The sequence below is a fragment of the Kogia breviceps genome, chromosome 12, assembly GCF_026419965.1.
Source record: "Kogia breviceps isolate mKogBre1 chromosome 12, mKogBre1 haplotype 1, whole genome shotgun sequence".
In the NCBI taxonomy this organism is placed as follows: domain Eukaryota; kingdom Metazoa; phylum Chordata; class Mammalia; order Artiodactyla; family Physeteridae; genus Kogia; species Kogia breviceps.
The window spans coordinates 42,719,234-42,735,093 of NC_081321.1; the positions used below are offsets into that span (position 1 = coordinate 42,719,234).

The 15,860-nt window shown below is 53.4% G+C and overlaps 1 protein-coding gene across 3 annotated transcripts; it reads left to right on the forward strand.

Moving 5' to 3' along the window:
• Positions 1-1,348: 1,348 nt before the first annotated feature.
• HOXC6 (homeobox C6) lies at positions 1,349-15,077 on the forward strand. Of its 3 annotated transcripts, none has more exons than XM_067010657.1 (3): positions 1,349-1,890; positions 12,838-13,183; positions 13,917-15,077. In XM_067010657.1, exons 2-3 carry the CDS (start codon positions 13,030-13,032, stop codon positions 14,222-14,224), a joined length of 462 nt encoding a protein of 153 aa, XP_066866758.1. In that variant the 5' UTR covers positions 1,349-1,890; positions 12,838-13,029; the 3' UTR covers positions 14,225-15,077. The 3 variants fall into 3 exon arrangements, with proteins under 3 accessions (XP_066866758.1, XP_066866757.1, XP_058937819.1); XM_067010656.1 differs by lacking the exon at positions 1,349-1,890 and adding an exon at positions 3,892-3,975; XM_059081836.2 differs by lacking the exon at positions 1,349-1,890 and having other exon boundaries at positions 12,706-13,183.
• Positions 15,078-15,860: the final 783 nt, after the last annotated feature.

Genomic DNA, 15,860 nt, shown 5'->3' on the forward strand with positions numbered 1-15,860 from the left:
AACTGCTTCTCTTACTGTGGAGGAAGTTTGGGGAGGGGATGAGAGACCCCCTGTTGGTTGGGGTGGGGCACCCAGCCACGGAAGTCCCCAGCTTAATTTGGGACCAAGGGAAGAACTTTGCGCCTTCGGATCTCCAGCTGGTGGGGAAAGTGGCTGGGTTGCGACTGGTTGGCAAATAGTCTCTATGGGGGAATTTATTCTGGGCTCCCCCACGCCGGATTCATTGCCAAAATCAGGGGTCTGGAGTCTTGGGTGCTCGGTGTTTAGCATGGAAAGTGGAATCTAGGGAAGAATTGGTTCTTTTTTCAGAGCCTCCAAGGTGTGTCCCAGCTGCCCAGATACTGGAATTTTTCTGAAAAAGGCAGGCGGGTGTGGGCCACCTGATAAGACAGAAAAGGCTTCACATGACCATGCGCCCAAAGGAAAAAGAAGTGGGAGCCCAGATCGTGGGCCTTTATTTTATTTTTAATTCTAGAAAGATTAGGAGGAAGCTGCCGTCTGAACCTAGGAACTGAGGAGACCTGACACTAGGGATGGTCTTGGGGGAAAACGTCATTCGTTTTCTCTGAGAAAGGAACCTGGGGATGACGGGCGCTTTGGGGGTTCTAGAGGCTGCCCCCCCTTCCCATCCCTCCTGCTGCCTCCACAGGACTGCCCAGGACCCGTCTCAACTCTCTCTGCTCTTCAGACCATGGCCAGATCAGGCTTGGTTATGAGGCCTCCAGCCGCCTGCCCCTCCCGTTCCCAGCTGGGGTGGAGTGGGGGGGGGGCTTCCCGGACGCCCCATTGGGAAGGATGTTGTTCTCTTCCTAGAAAAAACAGGGGTAGGGAGGGAGCAGGAGTAGGGAGTGAATCCCTTCTCAGTCCCTTCACGCCGCCGCCGGCACTGCCCCAATGCCACAAACCTTTGCAAAGCTTTGGTTCCGCCAGAGCCAGCCTTAATACCCCATTTATTAAGGAAAACATGTAAAATTCGGTATGGCAAAGGGAGGCAGCCGACTCAGCGGCCAGAATCCTTCCTTCTCTCCTGTCACGTCCCCCCGTTGCCCTTGCCGCGCTAGCCAGGAGCAGCCTGGCCCGTGGGGAGTGGGCGGTGGGTGGGGATGGGGTGGGGGTCTGGGGATGCTCCCTCTGCGAGAGAATTGGGTAAACATGGCGACCGTGGCGCCCATTTGCACACGCTACACAAATGCATCGCATTCCCGGTTGTTTGCAGAAAATTTACAGCTGAGTAATAAAAGTTTACGATCGACTCACAAGTTGGATTGGCCACAAGAAGTCATGTGGATTCCATCCATGAACGTGAACTTTTTATTGTGGTTTGTCCGTTCGGAGCGCTCCGCAGAACAGTCCTCCCTGTAAGAGCCTAACCATTGCCAGGGAAACCTGCGCTGGGCGCTCCCTTCATTACCAGTATTTTTTTTAATTAACCTGATTAATAATTATTTTCTCCTCTCATTTAATTTCTTTCCTCCCAGATGGAGTTGCTGGAAGCTGGAAGCACCTGGGGAGGGGGGTGGGGGGAGAGGCAGGAGTAGAGGGCACCCCTCTCTCCCTTCCCGACCCTCTAGCCCCCCAAGGGGCAGGAGGAATGCGGGAGCAGGAGTTGAGATAGGGAGCTGCAGATGCCTCCGCCCCTCCCCTCTCCCAGGCTCTCCCTCCTGCCTCCTTCTCGCAACTCTGCTTAAAATTTGTTTGGCTTTTTGATTATTGGGACTACTCTTTTTTATTTTTAAATTTATATAAAGTATATATATGTATGTGGAGCTGAAACAGTCTCGGCAGCGGCACAGAATGAGGGAAGACGAGAAAGAGAGAGAGTGGGAGAGAGAGACAGAGAGAGAGAGAGAGAGAGAGAGAGAGGGAGAGGGAGAGTGACAGCAGCACCCGGTAAGTGTTTCCTTATTGGTTCAAATATGTAACTAATGGTCCGTAACTGGGTGGCGGTTTCAAGATAAGGACAGCAGCGGCTTGTCTTGGTTAGAGAGGAGAGGGGGCTGGCGAAAGGGTGAGAGGGTGGGCGCGTGGGCAATTATGGGGGGGGAAGGGGAGGGAGGAGAAGAAATTGGGTTAAGTTGGAATATGGTAGTGGGGGAAGTGTGTTGTCCTTATGTCACTATGCGCTGAAATTGAGGGTCGGTGGGGGGGCAGAGGACTGCACCGGTGGGGCTCAAGGCCTGGGTCTAGTGCGCGGACCACGTCCCTACGTTTTATAGATCTGCGGCCTCTTGGCTAATGGGACTGGGACAGAGGGGGCCCGGAGCTCAAACTCCAGGGCAGGAGAGAGAACCTGTAGGCTGTAACCATTGCTCCCTGAGCAGAGTCAGCCCCCCAACCCCCAAACAAACTTTCCAGCGCCCCCTCCCTGCTCCGCAGCCCCCTCCCTGTCTCCGGGAGAGCGCGACCGCTAGAGCTCACACATGCGCAGTGCGGGCCCAGGGCCGGGGAGATGAGCAGGAAGAGAGCGCAGCTAGGCTGGCGGCTGGGCCTGTTAATTGGCAATTAGGGGGGAGGCTGGTGGCTGGTGCGCGTCGGCGGAGGGGAGAGCGTCTGCCCACCCCTGCTCCCACCCCCACTCGAGCGGATGGAAAGATGGGAGGTGCTCTGCACTGCGGGTGGACGAGTGGGGGTGGGGCTGGGGCTGGGGGACTCGGTACTCGGTACTCAAAAGCCATCTTGTTCTTGGAGAAAGGGGGCCAATCTGCCTTCTCTCCCCGCGGCCCGGAGTCCCCCACCCCCAGCCGCCGCCACCCCACCCAGGATACCCACTGGGCTGCTTCACCCGCGTCGCCTGGTTGCTCTGGGCTGGGATCTGCCCTGTCTGGGGCGGAGGTGGGAATTGGGGAGGCCCCGGGATGGGTGGGGACAGGACCAGGCCTTGCTGGCGGGGCCTCCTGGGCGAGCGGAGACAGTGAGGACTCAAGGCACGGCTGGCTCATGGGATAGGGACGTCAGAATTGGGCGGCCTGGAGGGTCCCGGGCGCTCAGGAGCTTCTTAATAATTGGTGCTAATGGCGTGTTGTATAGTCTTAACCCAACACACATGGTTTCATAACACAGTGGCTTAATTTCTTCCAAATGTACGTAGCCCTGAATGTGTTGCAGCTTGATATATGACCCCGCCCTGCTCCCTGGCCTGGGTCCGAGGCGGCACCTATATGTATGAGCTTCTGTTTATAAAGGGCGGTGATGCACACACAATCGCTTACACACCCAGGCAGACACACCCCAGAGCTGTGGGAGGGGGGTGCATATTCCTGGAGAGATCCGAGAGTCTGGGGGCCAGAGTCCCCTCCAGTCCGAGCCAAGAGCACCCCCCCCATCCTCTTCCAACTGCGCAACTGGGCTTCTCCGCCAAGCCCGAGTGGGGGAGGGGATCACTCCTCGATTTCCTGTTTAAACCCCGACCGGTCGCGGGGAGGGAGGGGAGGGGGTGGATAACCTGTTTTTATCAAATTCTTAAAAATATAATTCGACTGCATTCAAATCAGACCCCTTAGGCCCGAGTTGACGGTGAATCTTCCCTCCCCTACCCCCACAATCCCCTTCCCTTCCTCCCCTGCCCCCCCAAAATTCCCCTTTCGCAGCCGACATAAAGGCCTCGGAGGTATTCTCCCGGGGGAAGAAATGGCATTTTCTCTCCCCCTTCCACCCCCCCACCCCCAGTAGGACTTGTGTGTGTCGGCAGAGGCATCTGCCGAGGCGCTAATTTCGCGTTCCTTGTTTACGATCGAGAAAAGCGCTTGGCTCTTCCCAAATGGGCCCAGCCCGCCGCCTGCTCCGGCGGCCGCGCGCTCTCCCGCCGCTCCGGCGCGGCCCAGGGGCTGACGCCCCGGGGAGCCAGGCTGCGGCCGCCGAGGCCCCGAGTCCGTGCGACCTGCAAAGGGCAAGGGGAGTACAGTGGGCCATTGGAGGGGCCCCGGAAGCCTGAAAATGGGAGACTTTCTCCTGGCGTACTGTGGGAACCGCCGATCGGTGAGGCCTCTATTTCGCTTTCGCTGTATTTTGTCTGCCCCCACCCCTGCAGATGGCCGCACTGATTTGCGGGGGGACTGGGCGGGGGGAGTATGGACAAGTTTCCTTTGTTCACCCCTGAGGACAACAGTTTCCGGAGAAGGCCTCTCAGGCCAGTAGGGTTCACCTGGAATACTAGAGGGGCCCCCTTCCTTCGGAGGGGTGGGCCTGGGCAAGGCTGGGGTATTCGCCTCGGCCTACAGGGATCTAACCGAACGTGGCTGGTGAGACTTCAGCGTGCTAGGGTTCGTGGTTGTCGGGTTAACAGCACCGTCCTGAAATGTCCTTATGTAATATTTTTATCAGTTGATTTTCTGTCCCTTCCTGGCTAGGGTCCTGCAGGCCCTCACTCTCTTCATCCCTAGACTCCTCCTCAGGACACAGACAGATGCAGAGACAGCATAGCAACAGTGACTGGCCCTGGTTTTCTGTGTTCTAGTCTGGCCAGGGAAAAAACCCAGCCCCAAATGCCAGCCCCTTCCTTCCCTCCTTACTTTCGATTTTCTTTCCCTTCTCTCTTTCCCTCGATGGTGCTCAAACTGAAACGCAAGAGGGGCCACCCTCTTAGCAACCTTCAGCCTCCTTGCAGGCCAGATTCCCTGTAGACAAGGTCCTTAGAGAGGGAGAGCACTGCTGTGATTGTCTAATAATAGCCAGGGCAGCTGAGAATAGCATCAGGCTCAAGGACTCTGCACACCCAGAACTAAGGCTGGGCAGAAGCCCTGAATCCGTGGGTCAGGGTCTGGTGACACTCCCTGGAGCCCAGCGCCCCCAGCAGTCTCCTCTGAGCCCACTCTTTTGGGCACCTCAGGCCTGCCCCTTACGCGGCTTTGTCAGTGCTGCCAAGGGCTGTATTTCATGCGCCAGCTCCTAGCTAAGGAGAAATGGGCAAAGCAAACCCTTTCTCTCCCTGGTGTGACAGTTGTGATCCCCACGAAGAATGAGACCTTGTTTGGAGAAAGTGGCCTTGTTGGGTTGGCTATTGTGTTCCAAAACCAGGCTTGGTAGCTTTGTACATTTATTAGATAGAGGCCGAAATGTACAGGCGCAGACTTATGCGTGAATATATACAGACTCATATTTCCTCAATGGTTAATTGTATATAACCATACCTATATTCGCTCAAACACTGTTTTATGTGCATGCGAAATTTTGTTAGCCCTCACTAGATGGGCATGGGCTCAAGGAGGCACTGGGTGCCCTCTGTGCGTGCTCTGATGAAAATGTGTTCGTGCTGGAATCGGAGTATGCGGGTATCAGTAACCAAGGGATGCCACAAAGGCTTTCTCAGACCTTATTGCCTTCGCTGTCCGAGTAGCTGGGCTGGGGAAAGACTGACTCCCTTCTGCTTTCTCTCCACACCTCCCTGCAATTTTCCCCAGCTCAGGACCGTTTTAGCAGGGGAACCCGGTTGTGTGAAAGTGAGTTCGGTGGGAAACTTTCATGGGTGAGGTAGGCCTGTGAGCAGTTCTGAGCTGGGCCCTGGTGCTTGAAGACTTGCTGAGGTGGCGGAGGGGATTGGAGTGCTTAATAAGGTGGCCTCTGGGCGGTGGTCTGGGGCGGCTGCCAGCTAGGGTGCCTGGAGAGGCCGTGGGGTAAAGCCAGCCAGACGGGTAGGGGTGTGGTGAGCATCTCTCCCCCGCCCCTGCTCGCCCTGGCCGCTCACGCGTATGGGGGCCCCAGCTTTGCCTGTGTCATCTGTGGGGCAGATTAGGGGCTCTCTAAGTTCCCCAAATACCCAGATCTGGTTACCGGTGGGACTTTATTTTAATCCTCTCTGCTACCTAAGCCGGGGAGATGGCTGATGGGGCAGAAGAAGCTGGGTCTGACTGCCTGCAGGCTTAAAGCACTGAGTGTGGGCCAGGGCTGGGAATTAACCAGCCTTCTTTCTCTCTTCTGGGCCCAGGGAAAGACAGAGCGGGTGGTGGGGGGGAGTATAAATGTCCATTAAAATGCCCAGGAAAGAAAGTAAGGACGGGAGAGGGGCTGGTGGGTGTTTTTCCTCCACTCCCTAGGTGATCAGATTTCTCCCCAGAATCTCCTGTCCAGACTTGCTGCGGGTCCTGAGGCATGCAGCTCTGTCCCACCTTCTCTCCACCGGCACCAAGGGCGGCCTTGAGCTTTTAGGCCTGGGCGGCCCCCGGGTGCCAGGGTGACATGACCCCCAAAGTGTGCTCCTCACCTGGACCTGGCCTATGCCACTATGCCGCAGCCGCCCCTGTTTATTGTGTCTGTGAGTTGTTTACTTGTTTTGTCTGCTGCCACCCTGCGTCAGAAACCCGCCAAACCAGCAAACTCACCCAGGAGAACAAAGTACAGCGCTATCCTGAACTCCCTCCCCTTTCCGGCACCCTGCTCCCGCCATTACCACCTCCCTCACTCTGCCTTTCCGAGGGGAGAAAGCAGAAATCGTCCTAAAATAGGGCAGCTGTTTATAGGGTGGGGGGAATTATGGGGACACCATAAACCTCCGGGTGTCCTGGTGGTGGAGAGACAGAACAGCCTCCAGCTTTTCTTCCTTCCCCCTGGCAACTGCTTGGTTAAGGGGGCCACACTCATTGAGTAAGCTGAGTCCCCCTCACCTCACTCCTTTCTGCAGGAGTTTTCCCTGAGAACATAGGTTGTTGGGTTTCTAATTCAGGGTAATGTTGGCGGATTCATAAAGCTAGATAAAGCATGTCGCTTTCCCCTCACTCTCCCTTCTCCTCAGCCCCCCAAAATAGCAGTGAATTTAAGCAAATCCTACAAAATTAAATTGCCCCTTCACTAAAGATCCTATAAATCTCCAATCCCACCAGGTATAGAGGGGGAGAGGCCGCTGTTCGCCTCTAATTTTGCTCCTGGCTATCAAATCTGAAAGAGTATCTTTGAAGTAAGTAATATTCTAGTTTCTGAAATTAATTTCCCCCCTCCCCATCTCTCTCTCTCTTTTCGCCAGTGCAGATTAAATGGTTCTTTTAGGTCTGCAAACAATAAAGGATAAAATTATTTATAGGGAAATGAGGATGATGTTTCATTGTTGGCTTATTGTTCTAGAACATAATAACATTTTATTTTCAAGTGGGAAAACTTAGACCAGGGGAAGAAGGGGAAAGCGAGGGAGAAAGTGAGGGGAGGCAGGGAACCACACACAGAACCTAGCCGTACATAACTTTTATGACATTTACAGTTTCCTCATGACAACTCGCTGTGACGTCATAAATGCCTTGTTCTTGAACTTTACAATTTTCATAAACCTCCAAAAGGGGTCCAAACAGTGCTCGGTGTGGAGGGGTATAAGAGAAGCCAGGAAGTTGGGGATCCTTTGTCCTTATTCTGGGGGCCAAAAATATTCTGAATATTCTGGATTTTCATTTTCCCTCCTGGGCCAAGCACGGCTACTTGCTTTCCCTCCATGAAATGTCACTCAGGGTCTGAGTTCCCTCCCCATTCCCAGTGGGGATGAGATACTATGTCCGAAGTGTCTCTGTATGCCCCCACCTCAGCTGATATTCAGCTGCTTGGAATAGAGGTGGGAGGCTTGGGGGCCAGGCCCCCAAAGCCAAAAATGATTTCTTCCAGAGGGAGCTGAAAGGGGGCTCAGGGCTGAGTGTTATGGGACAGAGATGCTGAGGACCTATTTTACTTTTTAACCTTCAACCAAAGAAGTGAATTGAGAAGCCAAACAAATGCCGGTGTGGGAGTTTGTGTCTGCTAGTGGTAGCAGCATTGAGTGGAGTGGTGATAAGGAAAGGTCAGGCAGAAATCTGGACAGAGAGAGGGAAAAGAGAAAATATGATGTGAGTTAGCGTCCCTCCACGTACCTTTCTTCTCTGTTTAATTGCAAATAAAGCAAAAGCAGCTTGGGCAGCCTCTCAACCTCTCAGCTCAAAAGCCCAGGCCTCTGAGTTGTTTGGGGGCAGTTCTCAGGCACTTGACATGCCCCCATCTGGCCTTTCCTTCCTTCCCCCCTCCCTGCTGACCCCCAACTCCATTCAGCTAGCCAGCCTGGGCCCTGTCCCCAGAATATCAGCACCCCCAAATGGGATCCATTTCCGTGTTGGGTGAGTCAAATTTCACTTTTCTCCAAGTGTCTCCACGCCTGAACTTTGAAAGAGGAAAGAGCATTCTTTTTTGCAATGCAATGTGTGTATGGGGAGGTATGAGCTCAGACAGTTTCCCCACTGGATCTTTGAGAAGCTGGGGGCTCCTTGCGTCAGCTATGCTTTGGTATCCCCAAGCAGACCCAGTTCCCCGTGTTCAGGTTATCTGGCAGACTAGGAAACTCTCTCTGCAATCCTTTTACTCCAGATTCTGTGGAGATCAAAGGAGCTCGTACACAAAACACTAGGCATTTGGAGTAGGATTTATTTTTTTTAATTTTTAAATTAAAAAAAATCCAATCATAAGTCAGTCGGGCCAACTGAGCAGTCACTCTAGAACAGCAAAGCCTTAACCAAACAGTGCTTTTGTGAGGTGAGCTGAACAATTATTGAAACTCAGCTTTCTCTGCAAGAGGGATTTCAGCCTTCACCCAGTGGCACAAAAGGGACCAGTGGGGCAACGGCTCCTCTCCCGCCCTGGAAGTCGAGGATTGAGGGGGTGGGTCGGCAGCTATAGTGGCTTCCAGGCAGCCAGGCGCTCAGGCGGAGTGCTGAGTCCTGCGGCTCCAGTGCCCACGTCCCTGAGCAGCCTCCAGAGGTGCCGAGCTGTAGTTGGTGGCGCCGCCAGGAATGGAGTGTGTGTATCTGTGTGCGAGGCTGGGCGAGTCACAGACATCGGTGCAGAGTTGGGGGATCTGGGGAGAGAGAGAAGACTGGCAGAATACAAACTAAGCAGGACCTCTGGAGAAGATTGTCCCAAATAAAAATTCCAGATCTCATCCCTCTCACTTCAGATACCGTTACCCAAGAAATTAATATATTTCCCAGAGCAGAGTGGAAAGCAAAGGCAGGCAAGATGAGGCCTGCCCATGAACCCCTCCAGGGCCAGCATCCATCCCAGCCACCCTCTCCCCAGTTCAGAGCTACACAGGCCCCCAGCCCCCAGCCTGGAGCAGGGTAAGGCTGGAGTAGGAGCCCTATACTTGCCCTGGGAAACCCTCAAGTCCCCAGCCTCCAGTGCAACTTTGGGGACTCCAGACCAATGACTGGCCCCCACTCAGGCCCAGGGCACCTACAGTAAGTTCTCTCCTATAACTAGCACTCATGAAAAGCATGTGTTTTGGATGCGGGGGGGTGGCTGAAACAGGGAGCGCGGCAACTTTCTGTCTTTATTCCTTTTCTGTGTTTTTGGAATTCTGTTTTTGAATCCACTAATTCCAGCTCTGAAAGCCCGCTCTTTCCGCCAAACCCCCTGATGCCTGATTCTGGAGGCCAAAGGGGGCAGACCAAGTCGGAGACCTACAGGCCTGATGGGGGGTGTTCTCTGATTTCTCTAGGCTTGTTTTATAGAAACAAAGAACAAGTTCTCACCCCTCCTTCCCGGGACTTGTGCATATTTACAGAGCTCAACTGCAGTTTTAATAAAACATCTGTTCTTGCTTCTGCTGATGAGTTTCCATAATTGTTTTCAGACAAATTTAACAGGAAAATATAAATATATTTAGAAAAACTCAAGTCCCAGCTTTCCCCCCATAGACAGTTGTTCTTTCACCAAAAAAATAAAATTATCATGAAATGAAAAAAGGAAAATATAATCCAATGGAGGGAAGATCCGGCTCATCTGACCTACTCTCCCCCCTTGGAGCGAATCCTTCCAGCAAATTTCAGCTGCATAATTAAAGATCCAACTGAAAGAAGAAGGCTTCATTCCTCAGAAATGAAAGGTGATGGGAGAAGAGTGTGTTGGAAATTAATTTTGCCGAAAGTCTTTAAGCAGTAGGGAATTTATTTCTATTTCTGCTTCCCCTTCTCCCCACCGTCCAGCATTTCTGCCTTTTTCCCCCAGCAGCTGGTTCCTGTTCATTATAAATCGGTGAGACCTTTCAGTCTCTGCCCTCTGTTTAGGGACGTAATAAAACACTTAACTTTCCGGGGCTGAGACTTACATTCTGTTCCTCAGGTCGCCCACCCCCGCGCCCACCGCTTTTAGGCCCTAAAGGAGACTCTCCCCAACTTTGGGGCCCCTTTCCCCTCCAGACTTGGTTTAGGAGGGGCTCAAGGAAACCCAGGCATCCTTGCTGGGGAGCTGCAGCACATGTTTCCCCAGAAGCCCCTTCTTTCTTTCAAGGTCCTTTCTTCCCCCACCCACCCACCCATGAAAGAGATTTTAAAATACGTAGAAAATCAACACTCATTGAAAGCGAAACCTCTTTAAGACATCCTATCTTCCATCATTCAATTTGTTGTACATTGCAACAATTTAATATCTTGAAGGAAATATCACTGACATGATTTATCCCTCTAGCAATCTCTCTCTGAAAAGGAGGTGGGGGTGGGGAGGGAATTTACTCTCTCTTCTGGCCTCTTTTACGTGTTACACTGCTACCCTTAGGGCAGAATTGAGGATGGGGACTGAGAGCAGCTACTTGTATCCAGGGGTGCACTGACTTGCTCCTTAATTCAGCCCCCTCGGTCTTCCACCCCTTCCCCAGTTCTCTCTCCCTCTCCCTCTTGCCCTCCAGGGGGCCTGGAGCCCCAGCCAGCTGTTGGAAACCACTGCCCAGGCATGCCACGAATTCAATTCGAGGACAGCTGGATTCTAGAGCGAAAAGCAGCTCACGCTGGTGTCTGTTTGTGTACCTGCCATGGCACCCCAAAATGAGACAACTCATCTCAAAATTTCTTCCTCAATTTAAGAATCCTCCTCTACACTTCACCTTCATCTCCTTGGGGAGAGGAAAGTATGGTCCAAGAGGGGGAACCTTAATAACTATAGGGGCCTTCCCCCTGCCCTTCTAAATACCAACACATTTCCCTCCTTTCTGAAGGACTGGGGCTGTATTTTTAAAAGCCAACACAAATTGTCTCGCAGGAAGACTCTTCCATCCCGTAACGAGGTTCATGTATTAACTAACATGTTGTCTCCATCAGCTCCTACACAGTCTGCTTTTGGGTTCGAAACTTTATTTTTCCCCCCTAGCGACACTCCAGGGAAACCTTAACGTTACAGAAGATGAATAAACGAGTTTTTTTCCCAGCGTAGTCCCGTTTATGGCTTTATTGCTACCCATTGATTACTCCGCTTTGTTACACAGAAGGAAAAGATCATAAAATCCGGAGACATCCGGGTTCTTGTTATAGCCAGTTTCCCCCCACCACCAAAAAATGGTGAGCCGAAAATATGAGCTTCCACTGCTCCCTTCGTTTGCCCCACTGACCCCCCTTTGTCAACTCAAAGCATTTTTAGCCTATGTTACGATATCAAAATAAGTTTGGATTAATCAGGGGGGGAAAAAAAGAACATCTGCACACCTTCCGCTCTTTCTGTTTGCCCACTGCGGCTCCCTCAGAAGCCTCGGACACAGCCGCCTTTTCCTAACCTTCTCTTCCTTTTTCTCAGCCCCCAGGTGGGAAGAAAATGGAGGTAGGGGGCTGCTGAGAGGCCCGGCCCCACTAGGTGTGGCCGGCCCTTGGGTGAGAGCATCCCGGGAAACCTTGGCTGGAATCTCCAAGCCCCAGAGCTCAGGTCCAGGGGCACCTCCCTTGGCAGGACAGAGAGTCCGAGGGGGCAGGGGCTTCTGACCTGGGCAGGGGCTTTGAGCCTGCAAGACACTCACTGTCCATGAGAACCCCGCCGGCCTTCTCTTTCTGGCTGGATCCTATGTGAATTACCCCAACGGCCCTGGCTGGCTCTAAATCATAAATTCTCACCAACATAAACAGGAGTTGATGTGTCTAGAAAGACTCTCAGAGTTCTTTCTTCTTCCTTTTTTTTTCTCTCTCTCCCACCTTTTACTTTTCTCTCTTCCTTTCCTATTTATTTTTAAAATAAATCTTCCCTTTTAGGCAAAAATGCTTCAAGAGTTTCCCCCAAAAGGGGTCCTGAGGAGGAGGTAGATGGGGGCGGGGGGCTAGGAGGAAGAGGAAGCAGATGCATGGCTACTTTGCACACCTCAGCTCTGCCACTGCACCCTGAAGTCTCACTCTTCCCTCTTTAGACTTAGGGACTCCCCACATGCTCCCTCCACCCCAGACTCTCCTTCCTCTGAAAACCATGTTTTATGCAATTTCTTTCCACTTTTGATTTTTTAAAAAAAATTATTGGGAAAAATATATTGGTTTAATGATGTGGACTCACTCCATGGAGTATCAAACCAGGATTTCCTGTAGGATTTCTGGGGATCTCCCTGAGCTGGGAGGGAGTTCCTCCCATGGAGAAATCAAGATGTAATTTTAGAAGGGGGCAGATATAAAAGATGAAATCAGATTGAAAATACAGGGATTTCTCCAGCCCTGGCTGTGGCTACAGCACAGTAAAGTTAGCTGGAGCTGAGAGATTTCCTGGGAGTGCAGCTCTCCTTTTCTGGGCCCCAAGGCCCTGCTCGGGGACATTCACCCTTCCTTCACCTTCAAATCAGTTCCCTTACATATATATTTTTAAAAGAAATCCAAGTCTTACTTTCAAAGCACACACTTAGTCTCAACTAGGGAATCAACAGAAGCAGAAGCGATTTTTTTCCCCCTTCTTGACATCTGGCTTGCGATTGGCTGGGAGGGGGTCAGCTGACTTTGTCATTTTGTCTGTCCTGGATTGGAGCCGTCCCTATAACCATCTAGTTCCGAGTACAAACTGGAGACAGAAATAAATATTAAAGAAATCATAGCCCGACCAGGTAAAGGCAAAGGGATGAATTCCTACTTCACTAACCCTTCCTTATCCTGCCACCTCGCCGGGGGCCAGGACGTCCTCCCCAACGTCGCCCTCAATTCCACCGCCTATGATCCAGTGAGGCATTTCTCGACCTATGGAGCGGCCGTTGCCCAGAACCGGATCTACTCGACTCCCTTTTATTCGCCACAGGAGAATGTCGTGTTCAGTTCCAGCCGAGGGCCGTATGACTATGGATCTAATTCCTTTTACCAGGAGAAAGACATGCTCTCAAACTGCAGACAAAACACCTTAGGACATAACACACAGACCTCAATCGCTCAGGATTTTAGTTCTGAGCAGGGCAGGACTGCGCCCCAGGACCAGAAAGCCAGTATCCAGATTTACCCCTGGATGCAGCGAATGAATTCGCACAGTGGTGAGTTTTACAGCTCCGAGATATAAATTAAATAAACTGAACTGGCTTTATGACCGGCTTCCCTAGAAGAACGGGCGGAGAGAGTTTTTTATGGCCCCATAAAAACAATCACGCTCGTCTCCTCGCTGACGCCGAGACAGGGCCCCCTCTTCTGCCCCCTCTGCTCGCCTCCCGCTTGCTCGCAGGGGCCTGGCCCCCTCGGCTCCTGACGGATTGGAGGGCTCCAAGGCGAGCTGAGGGGGCAGGAACAGGGCAGGGGATGAGGGGAGGGGAGAGGGTGGGGGAGCCCCCCCAAAGTCGAGTCAGGCTGAGGAGAAGGGAGGGGGAGAGAAGGGGACAGAGAAGTGGGGAGAAGTTTCCAAGGAGCTAGGGCGCTTGGGGAGATGGGGGAACCCAGTCGTTCAGAAATGGGGCCCCATCCCCCGTGTTTGGGATTTTTCAAAAATCAGCTATTAGACTTTCAGCTTTCTGCCCGGTTCTGTCCCCCACCCTACCCCCACCTTTCTTTGGGACCCACCTACCAACCTGGCGGGGTGGGTACTGAATGAAGTTGGGATCCTGGCTGTAGTACCCCCAGTGGGGCTGGAGACAGGGCAGAGAGGAGAAGGCTGGAGCCCGAGGGGGCCCGTGAGTTGCTGGCCAAGTTGGGAGGGTCAGGGCTGTGCTAGGCTAAATCGTCTGCGGAGGATGCCTTGCTGATTGTTTTTAGTGTATTTTGTGCCCGGATCTCTAGGGGTCGGCTATGGAGCGGACCGGAGGCGCGGTCGCCAGATCTACTCGCGGTACCAGACCCTGGAACTGGAGAAGGAATTTCACTTCAACCGCTACCTAACGCGGCGCCGGCGCATCGAGATCGCCAACGCGCTCTGCCTGACCGAGCGACAGATCAAAATCTGGTTCCAGAACCGCCGGATGAAGTGGAAAAAAGAGTCTAATCTCACGTCCACGCTCTCAGGGGGCGGCGGAGGGGCCGCGGTCGACAGCCTGGGCGGAAAAGAGGAAAAGCAGGAAGAGACAGAAGAGGAGAAGCAGAAAGAGTGACCAGGACTGTCCCTGCCACCCCTCTCTCTCCTGCTCCCTCGCTCCCCCCAACTCCCTCCTAATCACACACTCTGTATTTATCACTGGCACAATTGATGTTCGGACTTCCTGAGACAAAATTCGGGAGTCAAATATGGACCTGAAAAGTCAGCTCTGGACCCCCTCCCTCACCGCACAGACTCTTTCACAAGGCGCCTCCTCCTGCTCCCTCGCTAGTTCGTTCTCGGCTCGTCTGCAGGCCCCTTCCCTCGCCCAAGCCTTGGGGCTCGTGCCTGAACCTCGCCTCAGACTCCACAGATCTCCCTCCAAACGAGGACTTGACCTCCCACCCTCTCGGCGCCCCCCACCCGCGCCCCCGCGCAGAAAGCCGGCTCCCGGGCCCGGGAGCCTCCGCTCCCAGGCCTCAGGGCCCGGCGTGGCAGCCGGGGAGGGCGGGAGGCCCAAGTAGGGCGCGTGGTGGTCCCACAGCAACCCCCAGAGCCTGCCCGCAGCCCCCGCCCGGCCCCTCTGCCCCAGCAAATGCCCAACCCAGGCGAATTGTATTTAAAGAATCCTGGGGATCATTATGGCATATTACAAACTGTGACCATTTCTGTGTGAATATTTTTAGCTGTATTTGTGGTCTCTGTATTTATATTTATGTTTAGCACCGTCAGTGTTCCAATCCCATCTTAAAAAGGAAAAAAAAAAGAGGGAAAAGTACAAAAAGAGAGAAAAAATAGTGAATGACGTTTGTTTAGCCGGTAGGAGAAAAAAAATAAATTTAAAAAATCCCGTCGTGTTACCCTCCTGTATAAATCCGAACTCTGGATCCGTTCTCGAATATTTAATAAAACTGATATTATTTTTAAAAGTTTATATCGGGATTTCTGTTACTTCGCTCGCCTGCCGGCCTCGGGGTGAAACTTGGAGCAGGCTCCGAGCGCTCTCGCGTCTGCCCGCCGCCTGCGAGCCTCCGGCCCCCTGCACGCGCCTCGCCCGGCCCGGCGCCGAGCCCTGCCTCTCGGTTCTCCCGGGGATCGCGCTGGTGGCTAGGAGACCTCTCCGGGTTCCCCACATAGAGCAACAACCTCGCCCCGCAAAAAGGGCCGCACGGGGTTTCGCTGGGGGTAGAGTGGGAGCCCGGGTTGGTCGGAGTGGTCTCGGGCCCCACACAGGCCTTTCTTCCTGCCTTTGGTAGTCTGGGGTCCTTGGCTTCTGAACCCCGGGCCCCAAAGGCCAGAAAGAACGCATTATCCAGGCCTCAGGTCACCCCCGCCCACTCCCCGGAGCGAGGAGGAAGGCGCCGCCGGAAGCCAGCAGGGCAGCCCCCAGCCCGCGCCAGGCCGACTCTTGCGAAACGTGGCGGAGGCGGAGAACCGAGGGAAAGAGGAGACCGCGGGACCCGAGCCCTTCGGCAGAGATTGAGCGATTCAAGGACATCTCGGAAAAGAAAGCCTGGAAACTGAGCTCTCGCCTGCTCTGGGACTCCTGACGTGGCCGAGACCAAATTCCTTCCTCCTTACAGCGCCAGCCCCAGTCTGGTTCCTTACTCTTTCTTCTCCCTTCAAACTAGGCCGGTGAGGAGCGTAGCCAGACCCTAGCCCTTCCCCTGCTCAGGCCTTCTCTCCTAAGCCCAGCCAGAGAAACCTGAGTG